Source organism: Centroberyx affinis, unplaced genomic scaffold (assembly GCF_046629955.1).
Source record: "Centroberyx affinis isolate AG114_WGS23_722 - 3 ecotype Tasmania unplaced genomic scaffold, CSIRO-AGI_Caff_v1 ptg001831l_1, whole genome shotgun sequence".
In the NCBI taxonomy this organism is placed as follows: Eukaryota; Metazoa; Chordata; class Actinopteri; order Beryciformes; family Berycidae; genus Centroberyx; species Centroberyx affinis.
In genome coordinates, this window is record NW_027280211.1 from 70713 (window position 1) to 97660 (window position 26948).

The 26948-nt window shown below is 40.9% G+C and overlaps 2 protein-coding genes across 2 annotated transcripts; one reads left to right on the forward strand and one right to left on the reverse strand.

Moving 5' to 3' along the window:
• Nucleotides 1-5437: 5437 nt before the first annotated feature.
• Nucleotides 5438-17315, reverse strand: LOC139652567 (protein sel-1 homolog 3). Its single transcript, XM_071529675.1, has 24 exons — nucleotides 17053-17315; nucleotides 16214-16754; nucleotides 15892-16018; nucleotides 14511-14632; nucleotides 14212-14327; nucleotides 13875-13924; nucleotides 13429-13552; nucleotides 13129-13261; nucleotides 12699-12839; nucleotides 12392-12606; nucleotides 12127-12306; nucleotides 11596-11718; nucleotides 11282-11422; nucleotides 11105-11167; nucleotides 10842-11018; nucleotides 10612-10739; nucleotides 10139-10222; nucleotides 9917-9998; nucleotides 9542-9617; nucleotides 9338-9456; nucleotides 9020-9141; nucleotides 8705-8819; nucleotides 8391-8454; nucleotides 5438-8106 (listed from the first exon to the last, which is right to left on the reverse strand). The coding sequence occupies exons 1-24, from the start codon at nucleotides 17110-17112 to the stop codon at nucleotides 7829-7831; spliced, it is 3381 nt and encodes a 1126-aa protein (XP_071385776.1). The 5' UTR covers nucleotides 17113-17315; the 3' UTR covers nucleotides 5438-7828.
• A 387-nt stretch (nucleotides 17316-17702) lies between these two features.
• psmb11b (proteasome 20S subunit beta 11b) lies at nucleotides 17703-25437 on the forward strand. The gene is made up of 4 exons (XM_071529671.1): nucleotides 17703-17724; nucleotides 18171-18656; nucleotides 18852-19140; nucleotides 25143-25437. Exons 1-4 carry the CDS (start codon nucleotides 17703-17705, stop codon nucleotides 25435-25437), a joined length of 1092 nt encoding a protein of 363 aa, XP_071385772.1.
• The last annotated feature ends 1511 nt before the right edge of the window (nucleotides 25438-26948 follow it).

Below are 26948 nucleotides of genomic sequence, written 5' to 3' on the forward strand. Positions count from 1 at the left end.
AGCAATAGCTGCCTGCTGGCCTATCTGATGTGCCTTTGAACAGTAGCTTGAAGAGAGAGGGACTTTGCTTGGTCTTGCAGCCCTCTGACCTCCTGAGACCAATGAAAGAGTCTCTGCTCCTCCCACACCACCACCCACACTCCACTTATCCTCTACGCTGCCCTACACCACTATCTTTATTTATGAGGTCCAGGAGCGCCCAGTGGACTCCGCAGTATGCTCAGATCAAAGGCAGTCTCACTACTCATTTTATTGTTTTTATTTTTATTACTTTATTGTTACTAACAATCACTAAGTGTCATTTATGAAGCTTTATTAGGCTACACACTTGTACTGTGGATAATGCTGATACAGTTATGTAATTAAAAGTTTTTCCACAGACTGCATTGTGTTTCCAGTAGCTTGAAATGCAGTTTTAATTTTTTTTGCAGACAAATGAATGGAAGTGGTATGTTAATGATTCCAGGTCAAGATCACCTTGACTCAATCAACAAGCCATGGTGACCCCTATCAAGTCAATTAACTCAGAAATAACAGTAGTCCTAAGAAAACAATCATTGTTTAAAATAATTAATTGACCCCTCTCTTACCTAACATGAACTCAAGTTTATAACACATTTATAATGCCTAAATAACATTCATGATTACTGATTCAACCCATATACTCATATGTCAGCTTTGATTAGTGCATGAAGTACCTGATTTTTGTGACACAGCAATGAAAACGTGAGTCAATATCTTGAGCAAATAATTCAAAATAAAATACCAGTGTTTTTAAGTCAAAAAAGCAATTGCCAAGTACAGCATTATCTGAACACCTAATGAAAGCTAAAGGACCAAATCAGCGTTCATGAATGTGCCATGAAAACAACTGTTCAGGTGAATGTGTCCTGGAGTTCATGTAAAGTGTTACCCAGTTTTATCTTCAGTTTCAGTTGTTAGAATAACATTTGTTCTGCTTCTGTGTTGTGCCACATTTCCAGCCTTAACTTGAACCACAGACACGTTTCTGGTGGTTGCACAATGCAGAACACAAAGATGGAACATAGTGCAGCGCTGGAAGCACTGTATTAAATTCAATGAAAACAATTCATTGTGTAAGGCAGCAAATATAATGATATCTAGTAAATGTTGAGCCAACATCATAGAGTCAGATAGCAGCATGTTACAATGAACTTGACTGACCAGCCTTTTTCTGCCAAAGGTGAGATCATATGCACAATCAAATTAATAACTAAACATTTATTAGTAGTATTTAGCCATATATATAGGCAGAATTTTATTGACATGAGTAAATACCCGTTAAAGCGTATGTAAAGTGCTCTCACCTCCATCAATGGGAATTCATTGATCATTTCTATTGAAATTAAAAACAGACACTGACACCAAAAACTCAGTTTTTCCAAAACCAAACTTCATTATCACTTATCACTCATTATCACACTAAATTTTGACAATATACTGTAAGGCTGTTACCAGTGAAACAAACCATGGTTTCAGTTTCACTTTGCTGTAGACTACTTACAGGATAAAGGACCAAATTAATATCCTTTAACCCACCATCCAAGAGTATGGAATTGAATTGAAATATCTATCTATCCATTCCAATTCTGTGGTCATAGTTCAGAAAAAAGACATATTAGAAAGAAATCATCACACAGAGAAATGACATTGTTATGACTTTCAGTGATTATTGACGGCTTGTAGCTGTAAATGTTGCTTACCATCATCACCCTTACTTCATCCTGGACAGCTGTCAACAGTCTTGATGTGTGCTGTAACTCTGTCATAGCAAAACCTTAGCTGCCAACATTTTGCAACAAAATGGCTCAGGATTGTTTACAAAGAAAATGGAGTTGCCAGTACTGGGGATTGGTTTCTATTGGCTTGCATTGCCAAGGGCAGAAATGGCAAAATTGTTTTGGAGCGACTCCAAATTGTTTTTCCTGATACAAATTCCAAGTGAGTGTTCTTAAGAGACAGCAAGGGCGTGACAGCAATTATAAATAACTGATACAGATGAAAGAACAGCATGTTTTAGTTGTTTTGAGGAGTTACCCTTACTGCTAGTGAGCAGATCATGTTGACCTCACACATTGAGCCCTATCACCGTTCAACTTGCATAACTCCCTGACTCTCATATATTATTCCATTTCTTTTGGGGACGCATCATGAGCTGAGCTCTGATCACATGGGATTTGTAAATGTAACTGAGTTAGTTTTGTACCCACTTTCTTTCACGCCTCACATATTTGGTGCCACTGAAGCAAACACTGGAGTGTTTACCCTCTCTTCAGTTTGTTTGGCGAGGTGAGAATACCAAGATGGACTCGAGTGTGGACCACCAGCCACTCTCTCACGGCTGAGAGGTTTCTCTTTGGTGGCTGCTGAAATTAGCAGCACATTGACTGTAACTAGCTACCAAAATGAGAGGCAAAGGGTAAATGACAACGACAAAGGTCCTGGGCCGTATTCAAAACCAAGACGTCACAGTTATATGGTACGCATCTTAGACAACTGAGCCACCAGGCGCCATGTGCTCTGTGTAATTCTAAGTGAGATGATGCACTGGTAAACACAAAATGAGCATTTGGTAAAAAGACATATCTGCCTATCTTGGCAATGACTTCAGTGCTGGCTGGCTACACCCCTCGCAACACATGTGCTGCAGCAATAACCAGTGTTAACCCTTAATATTGTACGTGTACATGTATGTGAGTCTTTTTGTTTTTTTGTTTGTCAGTTTCCAGATAAAAAATAAACATTTGATGCCTAATAGTTTGAAGTCCCAGGAGGTTAGGGTTAGGTTTTGGTCATGGTTAAAATAGAACACAGTAGAAAACGTCTTGGTATTAGTTGGGAATTGAAGCCAAGTAGTCGGAGGGTAATGGTACCATCTACCACACCGACCATAACTTCCTTACTTTTCAATGTGCTACTTCAATGTCAAACTTCAACCAGTTTCTAGTCGTTTCTCCACACAGCCTTTTTGTGGTGGGAAAACGTTTTTCTCTCACTTTTTAGTGCAGGCATTTGCATATTAAGACATTGTGCTCATTTCATCAAATGGGAGTCCATTGTCTGCAGGTTCATCAAATTTAGGATTTTAAGACCTTTTTTAATGCCAGTTAGAATTAGATATATATAATAGTAAAAGTCAAATTTTAATTTCAATTTAAATAAATGTGAAAATGAAAACATGTCAGAATAGGTCTGCATGACTGGGCTGATATCTCACTGGAAAAACAGTCTTACAAGAAATGTCTCTGTCATGAACTGTATTGAAGACCTTTTATTATGAGGCCTTGAGCTTGGATAATATAATTTAATACTTTTTCATGGCCTGCAGACATCCTGTTCTTAGTAGCAGTCAAAAAGCAATAAAACTGAAATACCAATATTCAAGGTCGCATCAATCAGCATGTTATCAACTCATTAAACCATCACATGGCAATTCAAGGGATCGGTCACTGCGTAAAACCTTTCAAATAAGAATAGTTCTATTGTATACCAAAGCACAAGAACAGGCCAACTTTTATTAATTGATGAACTAAGAAATTTGTCTGTCTGTCAGCAGGATATTTAAAAATTTTATGACAGATATATGACAGATTTATAACAGATTTCCATGAAATTTGGTCAACAGATAGGCCTTGGGCCAAGAAACAACTGATTAGAGTTTGATAGTGATCATTAACAATTATGGTTTTTTAACAATAATTATAAAACTAACGGAGAGAGAGACTTGACTCCAAATCCTAAGGCTTCGTTTGCATGGCCAAGAAATCACTTTAATTTAGAAATTATGTCTTTGAGTGTAACAGCAAGTTAGAAATGTTCAGCATTGGCAGAGGTTTACGCCCTCCAAGTACCTTCTAATTTAAAATGTATAATGCTGATCAAACAAATGTAACTTTTCACCCGTATGTAGCCTACTCCTGCAAGTCAGATCCCATGCTTTGCATCTTCTATTTCCTACAAGCATTGCACCAGAACATTTGGCTCTACAGTCCAGAATAAGTTACTGTGGTTGATAAACCTCTGGCTACACTAGATAATTTTCAAGGTTTGGTAAGGTTTGTTTTTTATCTCAGAATGTGAAACATTTTATAGACCTTAAACAAGTAGCCTACAAGAATGCACATGGGATTTGCTTTTTCATTGGGACATACTGTATTGATAAGCAACAGCGTGATACAATGCAGACTGATGAAAAATAAATTAATTCATACAGGACCTCATATAAGGTGCAAGGACTGGTTGAATGCATACATACAAATGCACTATAAGCCCATACAAAGTATCGGCTGTCTGTCACATGGATTAAGACCCTTCTCTGGTTCTGACTCGTCTCATTGCCGTTCTGTTAACTGTGAACCTTGAATACAGCAGACCTGTAAAAAATAAGCTGGACAGCCACTAAACATATATTCAACTTATTACTGGTCAAACATATAGCCCAACAGTTGGCTGTAGATTTGTGTTTGTGCATCTACTTCAAAAAAGTCAGCAGCCTACAGGCGTTTTATTCATTTTATTCATGACACCAGGCTGTGAACAATCCAGCTGAGGCTAAGGAGTTGAGGTGTTAGTATATTTTCCCCTGTGTAACTAGCCTAGAGGGCAATAAATCATACTTAATATCCCAAGTCCTCAATAGATTGTCTACTGATATGAATATACAGTAGGCATTGCCAGGATAACACTTGTGATAATAATCATAGTTCAGTAGTGCACTACAGCACATTTTTATGACCTGGTATAACCTTATGTCTGGGCCTTTATACAAACCAAATCTGGCAACACTATCCTCAAACAAGGGACTCAGGCTTACCAAGTTGACTTCTTACATTTCTGCTCTGGTTTCCTAGGTTTCTCAGTATGTGAAGGCAGAGTTAAAAACAGAGGCATCTGAGGTGATCAGGCATCCTGAGATGACACAGCCAGAGTTTAACTCCCCATATTGACGCGATCCTGTCAGAAGGCCAAGTTCATCTGATTGTTAAAGGTAACACCAATGGTGTTACAGCGATAGACAGGTTAGTGTGTAAGTATTGGCGGCTGATGGGTGATGTCGCCTGTGTGTGTGACCGTGGATGCACTTTAAGTGTGTACGTGAACTTCACCAGTATTTTGTGTGTGTGTGTGTGTGCGTGTGTGTGTGTCTTGTTTGTAACCAAAATATTTCCAAATAGAAGTGGATTTGTCTCTCTATCAACAGTGGATTTATCCATTCTTACCCAATGTTTGGACTAATATCAGTTTATCAGTTTTGGCTATTGACTCCAAGTTCAAGTGCTAGGCTGCTCGTTTCTCCTGCCAGCTGTGTGTTTTGTTTCTGCTATGGCTGTGCATGCTGAAGTCACATAGAATGGCTCTCAGTGGCAGTGATTGGTCGCAGTGCTCATTGGGAATAGCAGAAGAATTTAATGGAAAGTCAGTGAGGGTGCTTATAGTACAGCAGCCGTTCTAAATGATATTAAATTAGATGTTTACATATTGTCAAATTCTATCATTAATAATGATGGAAACTAAAATTACAATAGCCTATGCAATTGTACACAATTAATTGTGCAGCCATAATCAGGTCAGAACCATAAAATGCGTTCTTTGCATTTTTTGTGAGGTTTACTGATAGCACATGCATAATAATAAACATATGATGCCAGTGGGGCTGAACCCACAGGACTTTGACACTTCTACAAATGAAATAAACAGATTTATTCTTGACAAGAATGCACTGGCGGTCAAAGTTTTGATGCCACCCTGTTGCTCAAACAGAGCAGCAGGTTCAGTGAGAGTTTAACTGAACTGAATAACAATGTACAGTGTGAAAGCTGTAAATCAAATGTGAGATTCTGTCACTTTGCACTAATGTTGGTCAAAGTGTCTGATAGCAATGAACTGAAATACAGTGCCATGACACAAGGTCACATCCATCAGTATGTTATCAACTCATTAAACAATCAAAAGGAAATCAAGAGGATCTACCGCATAGTTTAAAGCCTTTCAAATAATAATTACAAGTCCAGGGCAGATGTGTTGATCAATCATAACCTCAGATTACCTTTAGCATTAGAAGAGTGTTAGCTTTCCTGCAGCATCTCCATTTGCTTGCATGACCAACCAGGTAACTTTAATTAAAATAACTTGCTAAAACATTTAAAATGCTGAAAACACATAATAACTAACGATTGTTGTTTACAGCATAATTAAGAGTCTCAGCAATAGAATTGTGTTTTAGAACCATAAAATTGTACATCTTCAGTGACAAATTGTGCATTATGGTTTCTAAAGATAAATGCATATTTCCTATTCACTAGATTCAACATCAATGTCAATATAATTTCAACCTTTGTTTCTGTGAATTTAGCAGTAATGTTTTTGTTTTGTGTTGTTGTTTTGTTTTTCTAAATATTAGCCGGTGGGCATACAGGCCAATAAAATTACAACAGAGCAAACTGTAAAATGAGGCTGAGGTTACAGTGCATATGCGAAACAGTATGTAATATTTCAGATTTAGTGACCTATACTTAACTGGGACAAGACAGACAGAGAGAGAAGGCAAGAAGGACAAGGATAGAACAAGGAAGAGGGAGATCATTATTCCATTCCCAAATTACACAGGCATCATCAGTCTGAAGTGAAGGAGCTCCAGATACTGCTGTTTACACTGTGAAACTCCTTATTTAACTAATGACAGCTCCATGAATACCAGGCAACAACACACACTGCTATAAACTCCACATCACCACAACAGTCATCTAGAGCTGTAAATAACAGTTAAGGACTGAATAACACGGCCTAGTCCAGATATTTGTCCGAGCGCACAGAAACAGAATCCCTCTATGGGGTACAGGCCATCAGATTATCTTCATGGTAACAGTAACACCACAATAAAAGCACAAATTTTTGACTTAAACCCAGGAACTGGTCTAAAGGCGTGTTGCAGGTATTGTCTTACATTGCTATGGCAACTCAGCTTTTCGAGCCAGGCTTCCTGTTGTAGTCTCCCTTAGTGATGGGTAAGACGGATTCTGTTGCCTTGTTGCCTTATCTTATATATTGACTGGAATTAAAGCACCTGCCCGCTCAGGGACTAAATCAATAGCCACTGAAATGCCACTGCAGTGGCCTTGGATAAAATGCTTAGGAGGAGCCCTGCATGCTGTTGCTGCATGTCCAGTGTCCTGTTAGACACTTATCATCAACATGTCACTGATAGGGCCAGGAACAAGTCTTAATAGCTGACCTATTAGAACTAAGCTTCCTGTCACCAATCCATCACTGAGGCTCTGGTCGGCCCTTTGTGTTTATAACCCGACCATCACAGCATTTGCCAGTGCTTTTCAATTATAACAGTGTGAAGCCATTATTGAAGTCATTAATTCTCACAAAAGAAGTCACTGCATTAAAAAAAAAAAAACATTCCAGCCCATTAATTGATGAAATTGTGTTATTAAACTTTCAGTGTACACGTTGCATAATACAGGCTTCAGTGTCTTCCCCTGGCACCGCCTCCCCAGGACAATAAAAAATGTAGGTCTGTATTAATAAAATGAACAGCGCGATAAGTATTTTACACAAGTGAAATAATGGAAAAAATGGCGTATGAGGAAATCATTATCAAGTGCCTGATAAAGCAGCACACTCACATTCCTGTCAGCACCTCTCTTATTTCATTCTCCTAAGTTAAAATGAGTCAGGTGCCTCTAAAATACAAATGTGTCATATGAATAGCGTTGTAACTCATCCCCTAAATGCACACTCTTATGTACTGTCTGGGGCTTTACTGCGGCTATTGGATCACTGTATTGGGTATTGTATGTCATAAGAGATGATAGAGCAGTGTGATCCAGAAAGCACACAGACACACGCCTGACACAGTCACGGCCAAATCACTGGTCTGCCGGAGCCACTGCTCACCATTCAGTATGGTAAGCCAGAGATTCTCAGCCATTCTTGAGATGCTGCCCAGCCTTCCCATGATGCCATCTTGCATTCTATTCCAGTTGACACCGGCTTGATTGACAGCCGACGTCCTTGTCCTCACCTCCACTGCATGGCGATTGGCATTCCTTTGTTCTGTGTTAATTTGCAAATGCTCTGAGGATGAAAAGAGGTAATTATATGGTCACACATTGTTTAATGATGTCAGTATAATCATTTACATGTTTCATATAGAACCAAGGAGGTTTCCCACTAGTGGCAAACAATTTAAGAGAAAACGATAACAAGGAATATCAATAAGGTGATAGCACAAGTTATCTTTTTATGTAGCGTGCAAGTCAGGGCAAGAGTCAGTAAACCAATGTGTGGGGAAATTACACCACCTTGTGGCAAATACGTGCCACGTGATGCAATGGAGAAGATTACAATTACTGACTTACCAAAACAGATTTGCACTGGAACAATAATGATAATGATGAAGAAACTGAGAAGAGATGCGTAAGCCTATAGAGGAACAGAAAAGGGAGTTTTAAATAAATGATCACATTTTCATTCTCAAAATAGCAGTCTATAGTGTCTTTAATTTCTTATTCATGAGGAAGGTGTTATTTGCATTTTCACTTATACTGACTCAATAGATGGAGGCTAATTCAGGATACATCATATTATCAAAGGAAGACAACACAGGGGCGCAGCCTGCAGTGTGTTGAATTTCTCTATTATACTACAAATTAGATGATTGCCTTATGCCTACCAACGCGAGCTGTGCACCGTTCTGAGTCATTTTCCTCAAGGCTTTTCCCATCTGGACTCTGAGCAGGGCTAAAGAACATGGCGTTACCGCTTTTTCATCCTCAATCTCTACACATCTTCAGAAACAAAACAATGAAAACCATGTTACACATCGTAGATATCACACCTCCATATTATTTTTCAACCTATACAACTACAAGCATAACATACTGCCAGTATCATTTCCTATCCAACACTCTAATATCAGTTATCTATACAATAATCAGAATATTATTCATTTTTCATTGTTGTGTCCGTCTTTCAATTAAAGAAGCACCTTTGTAAGATCTTCTCCGCCAAAATGTCCAGGTTATCATGACTTGACACATTCAGCAAGCCTCGGAGGCTCAGTGGATGAACGTGCCCTTGTTGTGCCAAAACAAACAAGTTGTACATTCCCTGCGAGTCAATGTGAAAATAAAAATCATGAGACTTTAACAGTGGGTTGATGGGTTGTTCACCGAGAAAGTTTCTAAATAATAACGTTGTATAATTCTGTTTGTTGTTTTTATTACACCAGGCTTAAGCCAGTGCAAGGCTAATTAAGTTTATCATGGGGTGGGTGGTGAGATTACAGCCTGAGTAAATCTGTCACCTGAGGACTGCCTGCTAGAGCTGCTCTGCTGTACATCGATATGGCCCGGCCAACCAAGGATAATGAGTCTTCTCGGCTGCTGGAGGAATAGTAGTAGTAGTCTCCCATTTTCAGTAGACCTATAAAACAAGATAGGTGCTTGCTGTTTATCAACCTGATTGACAGACAGGGAGGTTAAGGCAATATGACAAGACAGGAACTCACCAGATGGATGGGGATCATAGTTTAATAGGGAATAGTTGTGATATCTCCACTGACAATCATAACGGAGATTCAGTGTCTGCAATTGGGAGAATGAGTATTGAATGAGATGGAACAGAGACTTTCAGCAAGGGTGAAGGTTACATTATAAACTGTTATATTTTCTCCCTAGCATGGTTTGAGGGCTTCCTGTGTGACTTGATTTATGTGCAAATTTGTTCACCAGCCACATTCAAACGAATATTGAACTCCATTTATTTGACTGTGATTTTAGATGTGTGCTTAAGATCTGATTAAATGGACTATCATTGTTTAACTAATGCCATATTATCTCAAGGACAGAGACAGTGGGTTACAGTAAAATCAAAGTCAACATACCTCACACAGGTGAGCGACATTGGTCTGGGCCAGACCCAGACCAGTTTCAGCTGCCAAAACATACTTTACAAGAGCTTCACCCCTGTGAAATGAATGTTTGGAAATGTTATAACAATGGCACACAAACTGAAGCTGAAGACAATTTTAGCCACTTTTTTTAGTCACTATGGAAAATTATTAAAATTAGGACAAATGAAAAGTAGTTAAAATGAAAATCCTTACCAAGAGCCCTGGAGGTAGGCCTGCAGAGCCTCTCTGATCATGTATCCAAGGTGTCCATTCCGCTCACAGACCCTTTTCAACAATCTACATGGCAGGTAAAGGATGATAAAGTATTATGGAATTTAATTACTCGCATAAATGCTGAATGGCAAGTTGTGGATTTCACAGCAAAGTGATACGACACTGTAACATGACCTAAAATACTTTGTGATTACTCGAGGTCATTCTGAAAACAGCCACTACAACACCTTCATCTTTAAATTCAAAAGACACTAAAGTCACATTGCTAAGCAGGGTCTCTCTAAGCCAGACAATAATGCCAATGACAATGGCATTTATTTTTAGATATGCAAATACCAGGTTCTGACCTTGAATTAGCCACTGTCATTGAAATTAGATGCCACTGAGCTGCAGGCTACAGTGCAACAGCCCATAACAAAGCTTTCTTCACCAAGCTAATGAAAGCCTCTTACATCACAGCCCTCTCCACATCCTGAGACACCCCTTCCAGGCTTCCTGTCGACAGGTACCAGGCCGCCTCCACTGAAGCAGCTACATGACCGAACCTAGACGCATTCAGAAACTGCTGGAACGCGGCCGTCTGTGGATCACATAACAAACTCCGGCTAGATATTTCATCAACCTATATCAAATATTAAAACTTCAACTCGCTGTTAATTTTGACAGAGTGCGGGACTCAAACCTCATTCATCCACGGACTGTCTGGGTTGTTCCCAGTGAGGTGATAAATTCCCAGGTTAAACATGCCATCATCACTCCCATTGCGTGCAGCTTGTTCAAAGTATTTCACTGCAGTTTTGTGGTCTTTCAGTATAGTGCTGTGGTACCATCCTAAACCATTCAAGGCACGAATTGACCCCTAAAGCATGGAGATAGAAACTGGTATTCATAGTAAAGGAACACACGGAAAACATACAGATTGATTAGTGCAAAGTAAACCTGTACCATTGCTGCAGCTTTCAATAGCAGCTGAATACCGAGGGTAATGTTCTTTTTCACCCCCTGGCCCTAGAAGAGTCAACATCAATCAGTCAATCAATAACTGTCAAAACACACACACATGCACACACAATTTCCAGTGTTCAATTCTTTGTAAACGAATTACAGTCTTTATAATCTTACCTTCAGCAGTAGAATGGAGTAGTCATACATGGCTGAGGGATCCTCCATCTGCATAGCACTCTTCTCAATCCACTTCACGGCACTTGCTATGTCTTTCGAGGCTCCATTTTTTCCCCAGAAAAGAATTGTTCCCAGGAGTTTCTAAGGTATTCAAATGTATTTTTTAGCCAGTTCTGTAGACCCTGACCCTGCCTACTGATAATACCTTAACTTTAACTTTATCTAAGCTATTTGTATTGCTTTTGGCACCAAAGATACATAGTGTGTATGCAGTATCTTCATAAAAAGTAAATTGTTTTGTATATTACACATACCTGAGATTCTACATGTCCTCTCTCTGCTTGGAATTTCAGATACTGAAAGGCGTCACTTGACTCATGTTTCAGGCTTTTTAAATCCTCCTCATTGTTCAGATAGATGTGGTCAGGTGGGTATTGCTTGAGAGAAGATACAGGAAGGGGAGATATCGATTTAGTACACTACTACTACTGCTACTGCTACTACTGCTACTACTACTTTTACCACTGCTACTACTACTACTGTTACTGCTGCTACTACTTCTACTACTACTACTACTACTACTACTACTACTAGTATTACTACTGCTACTACTACTATTACTACTGCTGCTACTACTACTGTTACTGCTGGCTGCTACTACTTCTACTACTACTACCAGTATTATTACTTCTAATACTATTACTATTACTACTGCTACTACTACTAATGCTACTACTTCTACTAATACTTCTACTTCTGTCACTGCTGCTACTACTACTGCTAGCACTACTACTAATACTTAATTTTAGACCATTGAAAGTTCTGTAGTTCTATAGTAAATTTACCTGATTTTCCTGTATGTTCCAACTGTCAATATTGCTTTGTGCCCCAGCATTGGAATAGTAGCTATAAGCCATGTCAAAGTCTTTCGGAAACCCGTCGATTCCTTGTGTGTGCTTGTACCCGACATGCATGAGGGTGAAACGGTTATCTCCCACTGCACCAATCAAACTATAGACATGACCCTGAAAGACACAGAGGCCGAAATGAGTCATCATGACAGAAGTGCCATTACCTTTGATAAAGTAACAAGGAGGGTGTTGACTCTACCTGTTGTTGGTCCATCGAGCGCCCCAGGCCAGCAAGGTGGATGGTGGCCAGCAAGAGAGACGCTTGGTGATTTCCAAAGCAGCAGGACGCCTGCAGCAGAGCTATTAGGGTGGATGTGATTTGGATGTCTGTCTGATCCAAATTGAACATTATACCAACAGCCTGCTCAAACAAACTTGTCCTGAGGTGCTGAAGGTTGTTCATGCCCCAAGATCCTACAGATATCAGGAGATAGTTGTAAATAACTATGTGGATAATATATTAATTCTATCACTGATATTTGGATAATTCATACAATTTATGACACCTGTTCTGAGGTCCTCCTCTTTTGTTTGCAAGAAACGAAAAAGCGCAATGTGCTTAAGTTGTGTTTCCCAGGTCCATGTCTGTTGACAGATATTCTGTCCGAACTGGCCCCACAATGTTATGAAGTGAGGGATACAGAAATCTGAAAGAAAATATTTAAAAATAATGTTATCTCGCAGGGCCAACTGTGGTCTTGTATAGCTGTTTGGGTAGAGTATGGCACTAACACTTCCAGAGTCAATTCCCTCTGATACCACCCACAGTAAAACTGTGTGCACTCTAGAGACTGTAAGGTGCTTTGGATAAAAGTGTCCACAAACTGTCATATGCGGTGTTATGTTGTGAGTATTGCTAGGTTGGTATTCAATTCAGTGATCCCTATAGAAGGGTTGCAACACCCATTAAACAGACTCATTAAAATTATATTTCACCTTTATTTAAAGCTTGGTGACTCTGAGTCACTCCCTGAAGAAAAGCTGCTGTAAATCCTTTTATTTCCTCACACTCGCGATGAGTCTTATCCAGATCCTCTAATGTCGGCTTAGGGAAAAGTGGATTTTTCACCTGTAACATGGTCGTAATAACATCCTATTTCATCACACTGGGATTAACAGCACACACAGGTATTTACATAGATAATATCAGAACAATGGGATCACTGTGTGTAACTCATTCACAGATATTTGACTCATCACTAGAAAATAATTAACAAAAACATTAAGACGCCGTACCTTTTTAGTTCCAAAACGATAGTATTTGATATTCCCAAAATACCCTTTGATGCCTGGCATGTACTTGCCTCCTCCAATCGCAAAGTATCCACTGGTGTCATCATAGTGGATATTGTTCTGAAATCTATAAGATATTCAATAACACTCAAACCTTTAAAACAATCATGATTATAGTGTGAGCCATCCCTTTCTGTCACCATTTGTCTAGCCATTGCTGCAATGCATACTCTTGCAGAACCTCTCAGCCAGAAAGTATTTTGCAGGGAGTCAAGCCTGAGAACACCCAAACTGATGGCAGAAAGTGTATCACTGGGTTTATGTTTTGTAATGGCAACAGTTATGTGTTTTGCTTATTTTATTTTGTCCTCACGGCTCATTTCACAATATTTGAATCAGAAAAAACGACATGTAGCATCTTTAAAAAACAAATCCATAAAATGTCTTACTTATATATATGTCTGTGAGTTTCATTATCCCACGTTGCATCCAGCATCACCTAAAAGTCAGACAAAATAAAGCATGAGATCTTGACACAGATAAATCTACTCAGCTGTGAACGACTCCAAATTGCAGTACACACTGCAATCGCCTGGAGTTTCCCAGCTGGAAAAGAACCATCTTACAGGATCTTACAGCTGTTCCTAAAGGAAACCAAACACTGCAATGCCAGGATTCCTAACTAAACTACGATGAGAGAGGATGACTGGAAGGTTTTGTCATGAGCTGGATTTGAATTGCCATTCCTTATCCCACCTCCCGGAGGCACCTACTGTAGTTCCATACCTTTGAGTCCTGTATGTAACAGTCTAATCTAATCCATTTCCACAGGGGTAACACCACATGGGATCGGAAAGCTTCATCTCCTCCAGTTGTCAAGCGTGCCTGAATTATTACATCCCCTACACAAGAGATGTGACAGTCATATATTTCACCACAGGAGAAGCAAAGCTCTTTATTAAAACATATTGCAGCATGTTTCACAATCTCACAAAATACATATCATCACTCATAATAATCACATGACACTTCACTTTCATCCCCTAAACTGGTATCAGGTGTATCCACAAGCTGCTATGACCCACCTGTGTCTGTAAGCTGCATCAGAAGGGAGTCATATATATTTCTCCTATCAACATGATGGATGATGCCACAGAGTTCCCTGTGACACCACTTCAGTAGGTAGATCCACACAGATATGGTGACGCTGAAAACCAAGCAACGAAACATGATTTGACGAAAACATATTTCTTTGGCTACTGAAGCATAAGGCTGAATTTGAATCACTGTACTATATGCTGAAAATGACTGACCTCAGCATCTTTCATCAACCATAAATAAAAAGCTTACGCTCTGATGAAGAGGCTTCATGAAGCCTATAAAGTCACTCATAATGAGAGTGAAGTAAAAATAAAAGTGGGGTGTGCTGTAACAGCTGGCAGCACTGAGAAGGAAACAGTCATGACCTGTGGTCCACATCAAACTGCTGAGATCAACGCAAACCTCTGTGACTGGAACCTGATCTGGCTATACTGCTTTAAAGGATAAGTTTGCCGATTTTGGACCTGTATGCAATTTGTCTCTTACATTCCTGTAGTATTTGGACCCGCAGACATTGACTCCAGAGTCAGCTGTCGGTTAAAACAGGGAGCTCCATTGCTAGGCCTCTTGGTGCTAACAATGGTCCAAATAGTCTATGTCAAAATATCTCTAAAAAAGCCATTTGTAGGCTCAACGGGGGAGTTGAGAGTAAACATGACACAATTCATTACGTGCCATTATGCACACTTTCACTAATCAGGAAATAACAGAAGTATTTGTCTCTGCCGCAGCAGAGCCTGCTGTGGGGTGAAAGTGCGTTACTGGTGGCGTGATGTAGTTTTGTGGATGGTCAAGTCAAATTGTAAACAGAGGTGGGTAGAGTTTGGGAGAAGACTATCCACTGAGTGGAAATGGTGCGGTGCTGCTGATTTCCAGGCTGTGAATATAAATACATCGGTTGGTCGCAGTTGACTTGGGAGTCAATATTGTCTGCAAGTCAAAGTACTAGAGACAAATTATATATAGGTCCAAAATCGACAAACTTACCCTTTAAGAACACTGGCATTATATATAGCAATATATGGTGATTTGTCATCAGTATTAGTTTTACTGAGGGTGTGTGACATTGTTTTGTATGGTAGTTAACACCTCAGTATAAAATGTTGCAATTCAGATTTCTAAAATTTCTAAAAATTTGTGTATTTTACAGTAACTTTATTTATTTATTTATTTATTTGTTTATTTGATAGGGACAGAGCACGTTAATGAACATCAGCATAAAAATACAAGATGTAAACATGCCGGAGTTAGCAAAAATGCTAATTTACAGAACTTCATGCAGGTTAGCCAGGAACCGAACTGAACTGAAGCACCAGCTAAAATGAATTAAATAAGACTGGCTGTTGAGTGAAGTGTAAGTCCAACCTTGGCTGTGTCACAGCATGGAGACGGGCTCTCTCCAGGTCTCTGTTGATGAAAGGCTGGAACTTTCGGACCACTCCAAAGCGCTCACCGGTGCTTGCCAGGGGGAACTTTAGCATATCGATTGTGTCTGTGTAGAAATAAAGGAGGCAACAATTAGATTCAGCGAGCATATTTGTCTTTGCCAGTGTCCTCTCCTGGAAAAAAAAACAATGTTTTCAGGCTTCCATTAAAAGCTTCAGGTTTCTCAGCGTGTGACCTGTGATACCGATGTAACCTGGACAGTATGCGGTATGAAAACATGACAGGTTGATTGAGGCCTGACCTGACTCATGTGGACACTGATAGATTCTGTCTCTGGTCATCTGCCACATCAGTTCGGCAGGCCATGAAGGGCACTCAGTGGGAGGTTTAGTCGGACGTTCAGAGAGAGGCACAATCTGTAGCACTTTGTGGATCCTCACTGCGGAGTCATGGTATGTGCTGGGTTCATAGTCATCATTAAGATGGTCTAGCCAAGCGCGCACTGTCACATTCTGGACCTCCAAAATGTGCCTGTTGAAAAAGTCACGTTGATATACAAGGGATCGAGGGAATCTGAGCCGCACCTCGTGGATCCTGGGGACTCGGTGGGGTTTGCTGCTGATCCATTCCCTCCTGAACACCACCAGCCCCGTCCTCCTTGGTGGGGATATCACCACCACCTCCACCGCGAGCTGACATGGCCAGGAACATTGATACTGCACACGGATCGCTGAGCCATCTGTCACTTTGTCAGGGACAGAGTCAAACACTATGAAATTATCGTGCAGGCTGTCACCACTCTGGGACGAGGACGTTGACATGGCTTGTAACACACATTGTCCCTGTGTGAAATGAAAGACATTGAAATGAAATTCTAATTTAGAGAATGTAATGAATGTATTATTCACATCAATGTCCTCTTGAATACAGGTGAGCGTACAGTCTTCCTCATTCAAACACATCAGGCAGCAGACATATTGGGTGGACATATTTTTGAGAGGATGTTTTCTTGCTTAAAAAAACATACCAAGCCATAAAAAAGGATTAGCCATTTTCACAATAAACATATTCCTGTTATTAGGGTTATCATATTCAATCAAATATCATATATATATAGTAAGATGTAATAGAGTTCCTTACCATTAATATTATAGCAGCAACAAAGGCATATCCAAAGATGTTAGAGTGCGACACGTTCATTTTGCAACAGGAACTGTATGTTATTCTGTTAAGTACTGTTTGTTTGACTTCAGATCAATTAAAAAAATAATAAAAATATATTCCTTGAGTTGATTATGAATCCGCTGTAGTAAGTAGTAAGTAGTATATAAAATGAAGTTGCCCCTCTGAAAGTATTTTCAGTGGTTGAGACTTCACCCCATAGTTTCAGTACAGGTGGCAGTTGTTGCAGCAAACACCCTGTGTGATGTGGGACTACCTGATATTCTGGTGCTGCAAGTTCAGCGATTTGCATGAAGTGCCTCGTTACCTACCTTAAAGGCTTGGCTGGATTTTCTCTGCTGTGTGGCAGATTGACCCACATCTAGTCTAACAAAAATGGTTGTGTAAGATTAATTTTATTGCTGATTCTATTGGGAACTTTCCATACCAGTGATTCATTAAAGCACAGAGTCTGACTAATTTCATAACCTCATTCAGTGCCCCAGCTTAGGCTTTGCCATCATGCTGTACGTGTCCTCTTTGGCCTACGCCCACACAAAACTTTGAAGAAATCACATTTGAGCAAGAACCTGATCTCAGAGCCAAAATTAATTACCCATGGGCGATTGATGTTAAGGCGTCCAAGTCAAGGTAATGAGGCATTGGTAACTGTTGCTGATAAGTTGTTTTAGATGACAACATTATAGATGGAGGCTGCCTCACCATCTTTGTTGCCTATATAAAGGGTGACTGCTTTTAAAATAGGCATAGTCTACAACTGTAGATGGCATATGAATCCCGTCTTAGTCAGAGAATTGGTATGAATAGTTTTGATAGGGCTATAGAGCGGCTCAAGGGAGCAAAGAAGCAAATTAAATGATAAGACATTTTACAAGTTGTTTGGGGTATTCAAAATTATCAGTCTGTGTGATCATATTCAATGGCTTTACAGGATCTATGTAATATCCAGGATAATTTTCTTGACAGTTTTGCCACAGAACATTCTTCAATGCCTTTTGGAAAGAAGACTGGATATAATTATACGAGTGGTTTGCCCTTGAGCAACAGTGTGAGTCTGTTTAATTTTTATATACCAGTTGCAGAGTACCTAGATGAAAGCCCGATACAGTTTGGCCAAATCAGCGCTGTCCAGAGCTCCAGTGCCATCTCATCTCAGGACTCCATCCTGCCAACGCTCTCCTTGCCCGTTGGCCTTCCTCTTGCTCCCTCTCACGCTGTGCCTCTGCCTTTCCCCATGTCTCATGGCACCACCACCCTGGCCTTCACGTTCCAGGGCGGCGTGCTGGCCGCAGCAGACACCCGTTCCAGTTGCTCTGGGCTTGTGGCGTGCCCGGCCGCCCAGAAGATCCTGCCCATCCACAGCCACTTGGTGGGTACCACCTCAGGTACGTCAGCCGACTGCGCCCTTTGGAAAAGAATTCTGGCTCGAGAACTGCGGCTTTACCAACTCCGCCATGGCAGACGGTTATCCACAGGCGGGGCTGCCAAACTGCTTTCACACATGCTTCACCCATTTAAGGGAACCGAGCTGTGTGTGGCTGCCACCTTGTGTGGCTGGGATGGAGGAGAGATAGATGGATGCCCTCATGGAGGTATAGAGAGGGGTCTGGAGGACCACACAGAAACAACAGAGAATCAAATGATTGACAGGGAAAAGTCTGTGAGTGCCAGTCTGGAAAAAGTCTCTCTGGCAAAGACTCAGTGCCTCTCTTCAACCATCGGTGAGCAGCAGTGCTTTCCTAAAGGGAGACAAGGTTTCTCCGGACCCAGTCTGTACTATGTGTGCAGTGACGGCACCCGCCTCCAGGGAACGCTCTTTTCTGTGGGCTCAGGATCGCCCTACGCCTACTCTGTGCTGGACCAAGAGGTGCAGTGGGGGCTGACAGTGAAAGAGGCTGTTTCAGTAGCCAGGGAAGCTGTGTACAGAGCCACGCACAGGGACGCGTACTCAGGAAACTGTGTAGACCTTTATCACATCACTTCAAAAGGTTGGACCCGCAGGAACAGAGAGGATTTGAAAGAGGAGTACTACAGAGAGAAGGAGAGGCGAAGACAAAAAAAAAAAGAGAGGAGGGAGAGACAGGATGTGACATAGTCTCAGTGAATACATGAAAGAAATAAAAATGGTATGAGGAAAGTGAGCAAATGTTTTGGATTAGACATGATGGATTCTTAGCCGCAGATACAAAATTAATGAACTGAAATAATTTGGTCCCTCTAATAAACAGCTGATGTTATGTTTGCACTTATCATAATAAATGTATTACAGCATTTACAAATTACTGGCTGACATTTCAATTTAGATGTTGAATCATTAGTAATCATTTCAAGTGTGTTAGATGATTTCAACTTACTATGTGTCTGGTTCAGATAAGTGTTAGAGGGGAGCAGAAAAAAGGAGCAGGGTGCACAACAATATGTAGCGGGGATAGTGAAAAGAGAAAAGGTCTGGAAGAAATTGTAATGAGAAGGTCATAATGTAGTGCCGCATGGATAAGAGAACAAATTTTGCTCTGGGAATAATTGGTTAGGTGTTGAATACAGAATTGTCTGCTGACAGAATTCTTCAAAAGTTTCTCTTCAATAAAGACACTCTTCAATAAATTTTTTAATAAATGATCTTTTGCTGATCTTGCCTGTTCATTCTGTTTGAGCACTCTTGTAGTAAATTAGAAGTAAGCAGAAAGAGACAGTGGTGTTCATCCTGAGTGGGGAATTTCTTTTTGAACTTCAGTGAAGACAGACAAAGTAGAATGGTGACGGGTTTCAAGGGCAAGGCTATATCCACCATATGGGAGGAAAATTCATAGCAAATTAATTAGGCTACTACAGGTACATACCGTGGTGCTGCACATGCTGATATGATGTGCATGTTCTTACAACTTATGACTGAATTTTTAACAGCAAGTGTGTGTGTGTGTCTGGCCCACTGTCCAAGATGAATGATGGACATGGTTTGGTGACCATGCTTTAGTTTAGGTTTATTTTACCAAGCAAATTGACTGAGCACATTGATATGAGAGCTGCCTGAGCAATGATCATCTCCACTGGAACATCTGAGAGTGAAGTGTGTTGTTGGTTGACTGTAGATGTTGAGGGAGAGGGGAAAGAAGGCTTCCCATTCACATCCTCCTCACCCTCATCCAGGTTTCCCAGCTGGATTCAGGGGATTTGAAGAGCGACCCTTGGGTCACAAGCTATCAGTCAGGTTCAAGGATCAGCTGGACAGAGTTCAAGACTGATCAGAAAAATCTCTGTGCAAAGCAGGACTGCACCATGTAGACGAATATCAGTTTCTCTATAGTCAATCAGAGTGCATCACTCTGCCATAGAACTGAACATTTTTGTTTTCATCAAAGAAGCAAACCCTATCTCGAGTCCAGCCCCAACAAAAAATCACTATAATATTTCTGTAATATTCCTATATGGGGACTTGTCTGTAGTGCTCACTAGTCAGTTTAAACCTTATCCTATGTAGCCTATGGTATTTAACTGTAATATTATTATAGCCTGTTACTTTGAAGTTTTGTTACTTTGCGATATTTGTACAGCATCCCTGCATATAAAATCATATATAATAATCCTATGATAAATAAATATATTATTATAGGGAGAAGAAAAAAAAAAAAAAAAAAAAAGAGAGAGAGAGAGAGAGAGAGAGAGAGAGAGAGAGAGAGAGAGAGACCCACTGTGGTAAGTGGACAGACCACACGTCTTGCTCAGAGAAACCCTCCGCATCCTTTCCCACGTTGGATCATTTCAGTTCACTTGAACCAGCGGCCAGTTGGAGGAAAAGCCAACACACATCTGTCTTGGACGGTAAGATCGATACTACACTGAATGATTTTTAAATTATGATAGACTGTAGTTTATTTGAGGAAAGCCCCCTTGTCTATCGTACGTCATAGTGTACATTAATAGATGTGACAAGTTTCCAGTCATCGGCTATAGGCTACTTTATCTATCGCTCAGTTATTTATTTTGGAGGCTACCGGTCGTTAGTCACTCGGAGGCTAAAACTGTTTCAGTGTGGATTTGGAGCTGAGTGCGCTCGTAAATAAGATATTGTAGAAGCAAACCTTTCGGATTTTTCCCCCCCTTTTGGAGCCATGAGCAGATGTTACCGTGTGCTATTTAAGGTGAAATAATAGGGAGCTGAGCGAAAGGTTTGGAAAAACAGACGATATTCTGGGTGACTGAACTAAGCGCCAAGCTTTGACAGATGGTACGGATAGTGCTTTGCTTCCCTCCTCGTTTCCTGGCTACGCACCGTACCTGTGTGTGTGTGCGTGTGTGTGTGTGTGTGTGTGTGTGTGTGTGTGTGTGTGTGTGTGTGTGTGCGCGCGCGCGCGCGCGCTTGTCCGTGCGTGCGTATTCACCTGCCGCGTGCACTTTCACACGGAAACGCACTAGGCCTACAACAAGAACGATGAGCTCTCTGGACCTTGGTCAGCAGCCTACAGCAGCCTATTTGGGGCATTGCATTCATTATAATAGTTAGCCCAAGTGTGTAAATCACATTAACATGCATCAAGGAGGTCATTTTTCTAGCTCTCTCTAACAAGACAAGGTCATGCTCCAGGCTGTTTGGTGTATCTCTACTATATGCTAATGAACAGCCCTGATGTGACTGTGTGTGTGTGTGTGTGTGTGCGCGCGCGTGTGTCTGTGTGTTTCTGTGTGAGTGACCAAAAAAAGAGAAGCCAGATGAGCCATGTTATGCTTTGAGAAATGTTATAATGTAATTCTGTGTCTACTACATAATGTAATGTGAGATTATTATCAGCTAACATCATTCTCAAATCTCAAAAGTGTAATTATTTTAGCACAAATCACCACACATCTGCACATGCTGACACACACACACACACACACACACAGAGTACCTTGTAACTGTAGATATTGCAGTAGACCTACCACAGAAGCATATTCATTTGACAAATAAGTACATGGCTAAACACTTGTTCAGCACAGCGCTTTCGCTGTGGTATCACTTGGGGTTAAGCTGTCTGAGTGTCAGCTGTTGACAATAAGGAGGTGACTGATGTGCTGAGTACAGTGGGCCTCTCCTCTCTTCTCCAGTTTGATTTGGAGAGAGACTTAAAAGATTTCTTCATCCACATTGAGCAGAGAGAGAGAGAGAGAGAGAGGGGACGGATGAGCAGTCTTTAAACATTAAGACGAATGGCAGTAGGAGAGAATGTCAGAGAGATGCACGAATGGAGCAGAGTCTCTCCGTGTCTCGGCCGTTTAAGCCAGGCAGGCTGTCCCCGTCCAATGTTCTTCTGCCCCCTCCCTCCCTCTCCCACCTCTCTCTCCCATTTTTCCCTATGTAAAGGCCTGACATGCACAGGCTATTTTTAATAAAAATGAAATAGTCTTGTTGCAGTGAAGCGACTCGACACAGAGTGAAGTGAGACTGAAACAGCGATTTGCAATTTAGAGCTATGTCACCACTCATCATTCCCTCCTGAGCCGGCAACAGCGAATCACCCTCAGTCTTTCATCCTCTTTGCCTCCCTTACATTTCACACATATCTCATGCACACTCATATCTCTAAAGACTTCAAACAACAGTGAATGACATGTATTGCTGCCAATGTGATTTTGTCACAAAGCTTGCATAGAAAAATGTGTTCTATGAATTCAGCCCCGATGTGGATGCTAATGCACAATAGCAGAGAAAGACAATCTTGTTTTGGAAGAATGACTACTTGGGTGGTTAAAAGATGATGGGAAACAGAGACACTGGTTTACAGTGACTGAACATTAGGCATTAATATTGATGAGATGCTATAATGTGTGTGCAAAACTAAAAAAAAAAGAAATGCACTCACACAAAAATTAGCCTTTTCAAGGGTAATTTCTCTTTTGAGAAGAAATGATGTAAAGAGAATAGAATTAACTCCACAATATTTCCTATGATCAAAAGCTCAAATTCTCTCTCTGTTCTCAAGCCTACTTTTTTAGAAAGTAGGTCAATTTAAGTTGTGAAAAAGAGTGAGGTTTATTGTTGTGTCTCATGTGTCTCATGTGTCCTGTTTTATAAACATTTCAATTTGGATATATCTGGTTCATATTAGACAGCACCATCTAAGGTTAATAGTGTCTTACCATAGGCTGACCCTGTGCTCATTTGCATCTATATTAATGTATTTTAGAGCAATGATGCACATTTTCATTGCACCTCCATTTAGCCAGAGAACACAGATAAGGCTAGAAGATTTGAAAATGCAGAGTTATGAGTTTTCCGGTATACACTGTGTCAATTATTTTCTATAGGCACCACGATGGTCAAGTGCATATCATAGCAGCTCTTGCATGAACATTTGATGATTTCTATAGTTAAACATTTTTACTTAAACCTGTTCTTGAGAAAATGCCTGCAAGACATCTTTGGTGAAGTTAGTTCTTACGCTTGTTTGAAGGCCAAATAGGTGTGTATCTACATATATTTGTGCATGAAGTGCATTGTGTCTTAGTATGTGTGTGTGTGTGTGTGTGTGTGTGTGTGTATGTGTGTGTGTGTGTGTGTGTGAGGGTACTCATATGCATACAGGTGAAAAACGTTGAACAGAAGATTTAGATTCATTGCAGGAAATAGTGAGGCAGAGTGATGGATGCAGGTAGGAGGCGGATGGACAAATTGTGATTACACATTTTCAGTCTTGTTAAGCCGTTGACAGTTTTCAGTACATCAAGTCTCAAAGATCGATGGCCAGGATCTGACTATAATACTAACGAAACTCAGATCGTTAAACTTTTGGGAAATGAGGACAGAAATTGATTACATTATTTATGAGCCTAATTAATCTCTTAAGGGGGAACTTCTTTCACCACTGGGCGTTGAGGCATGGGGAGACCATCTTTAGGAATGACATCAATCACCTGATGGCCAGGCAATTGCCTGTGACAAGAAACAGTAAAGTACCTGTGCTCTTCCTCATTGCCTGGCCTCCAGGCTCAAAACTGATTGAAAAATTTAAAGCGCACACTTTACCCAATGAAAATACCTGAAAATACCTAGACCTTGAAGCTAAAATTAACCCAAGCAGGATTCACATACAACAACAACGACAATAATAAGAATAAGAATAATATCTGTTATAGTGTGATTTCTCCTTTTTCATATCAGATATTCATAGTTATTTATAAAACTCACAACTGTTTTTGCAATAAGTCATAGGGAACTCAGCATAGGCTACAGGAGCAGTATCAAAAAACAGTATAAAAATAGTCACATTTTCTCCACAAATTTGTCTCGTAAAACATCAAACCTTCTGTTTATAAGCTAATGAGAAATGTGTCAACTTCTTTGCGTGTGTTCACTTCTCTACCTTGAAGCAGTTTTCTTTAATTTTAATTAAGACAGCAGAGATTACACTAATTATCTCTTCTCTCAGGTAATCCTGTTCTGACTGTGGGATTCCTTGCAGCATGTGTACTGCATGGGAAAATGTGAGAAAAGAAAACAACATGAAGACTGACCCTGGAGAGAAGAAACGAAAACATGATGGAGGAGAGGGAAGAAGACACACAGAATAAAAAAGACAGGATGGAGCATCGTGAAAATCTGCCTCTGATCAGCCGTTCTCCAAGCAACCATTGAAACGAACTGACCAGTGACCCTCGGCCATGGCAGCGCAGACTGTGCTTCTGTTTCTTTTAGTCTGCATGGGGGAGAGGCTGAGAGATGGCACTTCAGTGGCTGCGAGCCTTTCAGAGGAAGATGATGAATTGCAGGTAACATCTAAGAAAAGTCAAAAAGTCCCACTACACCCAAAGTTCATCGATACTTCTGTTTCTTTAGTGAGAATCAAAGAATTGGAAGGCCATGTTCAGAATACCAAGGGTGAATTGAAAACCCTGACAGATGTGGCTTTTAAATTGAATGAGAGAGAGACTAATGGTTTTGACTTTGTAAAGAACCCCTTAGCAAGGCAAGAGTTCGCACTTCTACATTCAGAATCTGCTGCCAAATCTCAGATACCAAACCGTACCCTTCAACCCTCTCTGACTCCTGAAAAAAGGGGCAATTTGACTAATAGTGAGGATGAAGTTGTAAATAACGGTCACAGTCTGGACCCCGGTTCAGACGAGGAGTCTGCTGTCCAGCCTGAGCTCCATTCGCAGACAGGTGTTGACGTTCTGCCTGAGAGGACACAGGGCCGGGCTAAATGGGTCGTGGTGTCTGAAGACAGTCGGTCGGGGCTGCGCCTGCTGCAGGCCGAGCCTCACTCTCGCCGCCGCCGGAGCTGGCTCTGGAACCAGTTCTTTGTGATCGAAGAGTACAGAGGACCCGAGCCTGTGCTCATCGGACGGGTAAGCTGTTGTCACAACTAGTCAGCATGTGAATCACCTTGTACAGCAGGCCCCCCGCCCCACCCCACCCCACCCTGCCCCACTTGTCAGTTCACATACTAAAGCTCAAGGTTGGTGAGTCTCTACTGTCGCCACACCAGCAACATTCAACTGCTGTCGGTGTCGCAACAAGAAAAGTGTCTGAGATGATTTAATCCAGAGTACACCTGAACCATTTCGATCCCCGGAGGTTACTTGTAGCACTTCACAGGCAGGCACTCTGCAGCTAATGCAGCTGCTGGCAGCTTTACTCAGAGTGTGGATTATATCAGCTGTAACGCTAACAGGGAACGCTGCCAGCCACTCTAGCTGTAGCTAGCAGCATACTTTATACTGGCAGGCTAGATTGGATTCCTACCAATGCTGTGTACACCTCATAAATGTTTAATCTTGCTCTCTGGCTGTTATTGATACAGTCAGGGAGGGATGTTATAGCAATCAGTAGACACACGAGACTCTGCTCACTGTAAGCGCCGTCCTGAAGTTGATTACTTGTAATAAAACATGTCTGCGTCGTGAGGGGATTGGATGTACTATTCAGTTTTCTTTTTTTTTTTCTCAAATGTTGCTGCTTTTATTTGCTATACATACCAGAGATAATCATGTCAAACTTATTACCAGTGCAAGGTTTAAGGTGATTAATCAACAATTCAAATCACAAGATGCAAGATTAACTAATGTGAAAAGCTAGAATTTCACTGCCAAAGAAAGCAGCATATAGAGGATAGACTGAAGGTGGATGTACTGTAAAAGTGAGAGGAGGAGAAAAATTCTGATTACAGAGAAGGAGAGAGTGACAAAGGAGCAAGAAGAGAGATTTTTTTCCTCCTTTTTCTCCTTTGTTTTTATGGATTGGATGCATTTCTTCCCCACCGTGAGTGTTTTACCATGCCGACTGCTGCACAGCAGGACTGAGCCAGCAATTAGACAGAGAGGAGAGTGGGGCTGCAAAGAAAGAGGGGCTGGAGAGCGGGGAGTGTAAGCAGGAGAGTGAGATAGGCACCGACACTGACAAAGATGTCTCTGGTGGTGAAGTGTGGGATCAAAACCGAAGCTAGCTTTAAGGAAGAAAGAGGGGGGGGGGTGTGGGTGTAGGAATGAATAAAAAACCCTGAGTCCCTCATCTAGCAATTTGTAGGGTACGCTATCACGAGTTTCTATAATCCCCAACTTTATCCTCCAACACACACCACACACACACACACACACACACACACACACACTATTTTTTCCTGGTGTGTGCCTGTGTGTCAATGTGAATTGTGTGAACTGGAGCTGGGATGAACATATCATCTTGGAATGTGTAAACACTTTCAAGTACAATAAATGGACATCCATCTTAAGGCCACACATGCTTTGACTCACTACAGATTTAACATATAGACAATTAAAATCTAGCTGTGATGCAAATAAATTTCACTTGATAAAATGAATAAGCCCCGCAAAAATCACTCTACACTGCTCAGTAAATATTAATCACTCAGTGTTGCTGC

What these genes read in the sequence shown, in the direction of transcription:
- LOC139652567 (XM_071529675.1), bottom strand. Translation starts at nt 17,112, where the DNA reads ATGAACGTGTCGCACTCTAACATCTTTGGATATGCCTTTGTTGCTGCT. An exon ending in TCAGTGTCCACATGAGTCAG is followed by an intron (nt 16,019 to 16,213) that starts GTCAGGCCTCAA and finishes ATTTCTACACAG; the next exon opens with ACACAATCGATATGCTAAAG. An exon ending in CTCTAGCAGGCAGTCCTCAG is followed by an intron (nt 9,142 to 9,337) that starts GTGACAGATTTA and finishes ATTGACTCGCAG; the next exon opens with GGAATGTACAACTTGTTTGT.
- psmb11b (XM_071529671.1), top strand. Translation starts at nt 17,703, where the DNA reads ATGTTAAGGCGTCCAAGTCAAG. An exon ending in GTTAAGGCGTCCAAGTCAAG is followed by an intron (nt 17,725 to 18,170) that starts GTAATGAGGCAT and finishes TTTATATACCAG; the next exon opens with TTGCAGAGTACCTAGATGAA. An exon ending in TACTACAGAGAGAAGGAGAG is followed by an intron (nt 19,141 to 25,142) that starts GCGAAGACAAAA and finishes TTTGACTAATAG; the next exon opens with TGAGGATGAAGTTGTAAATA.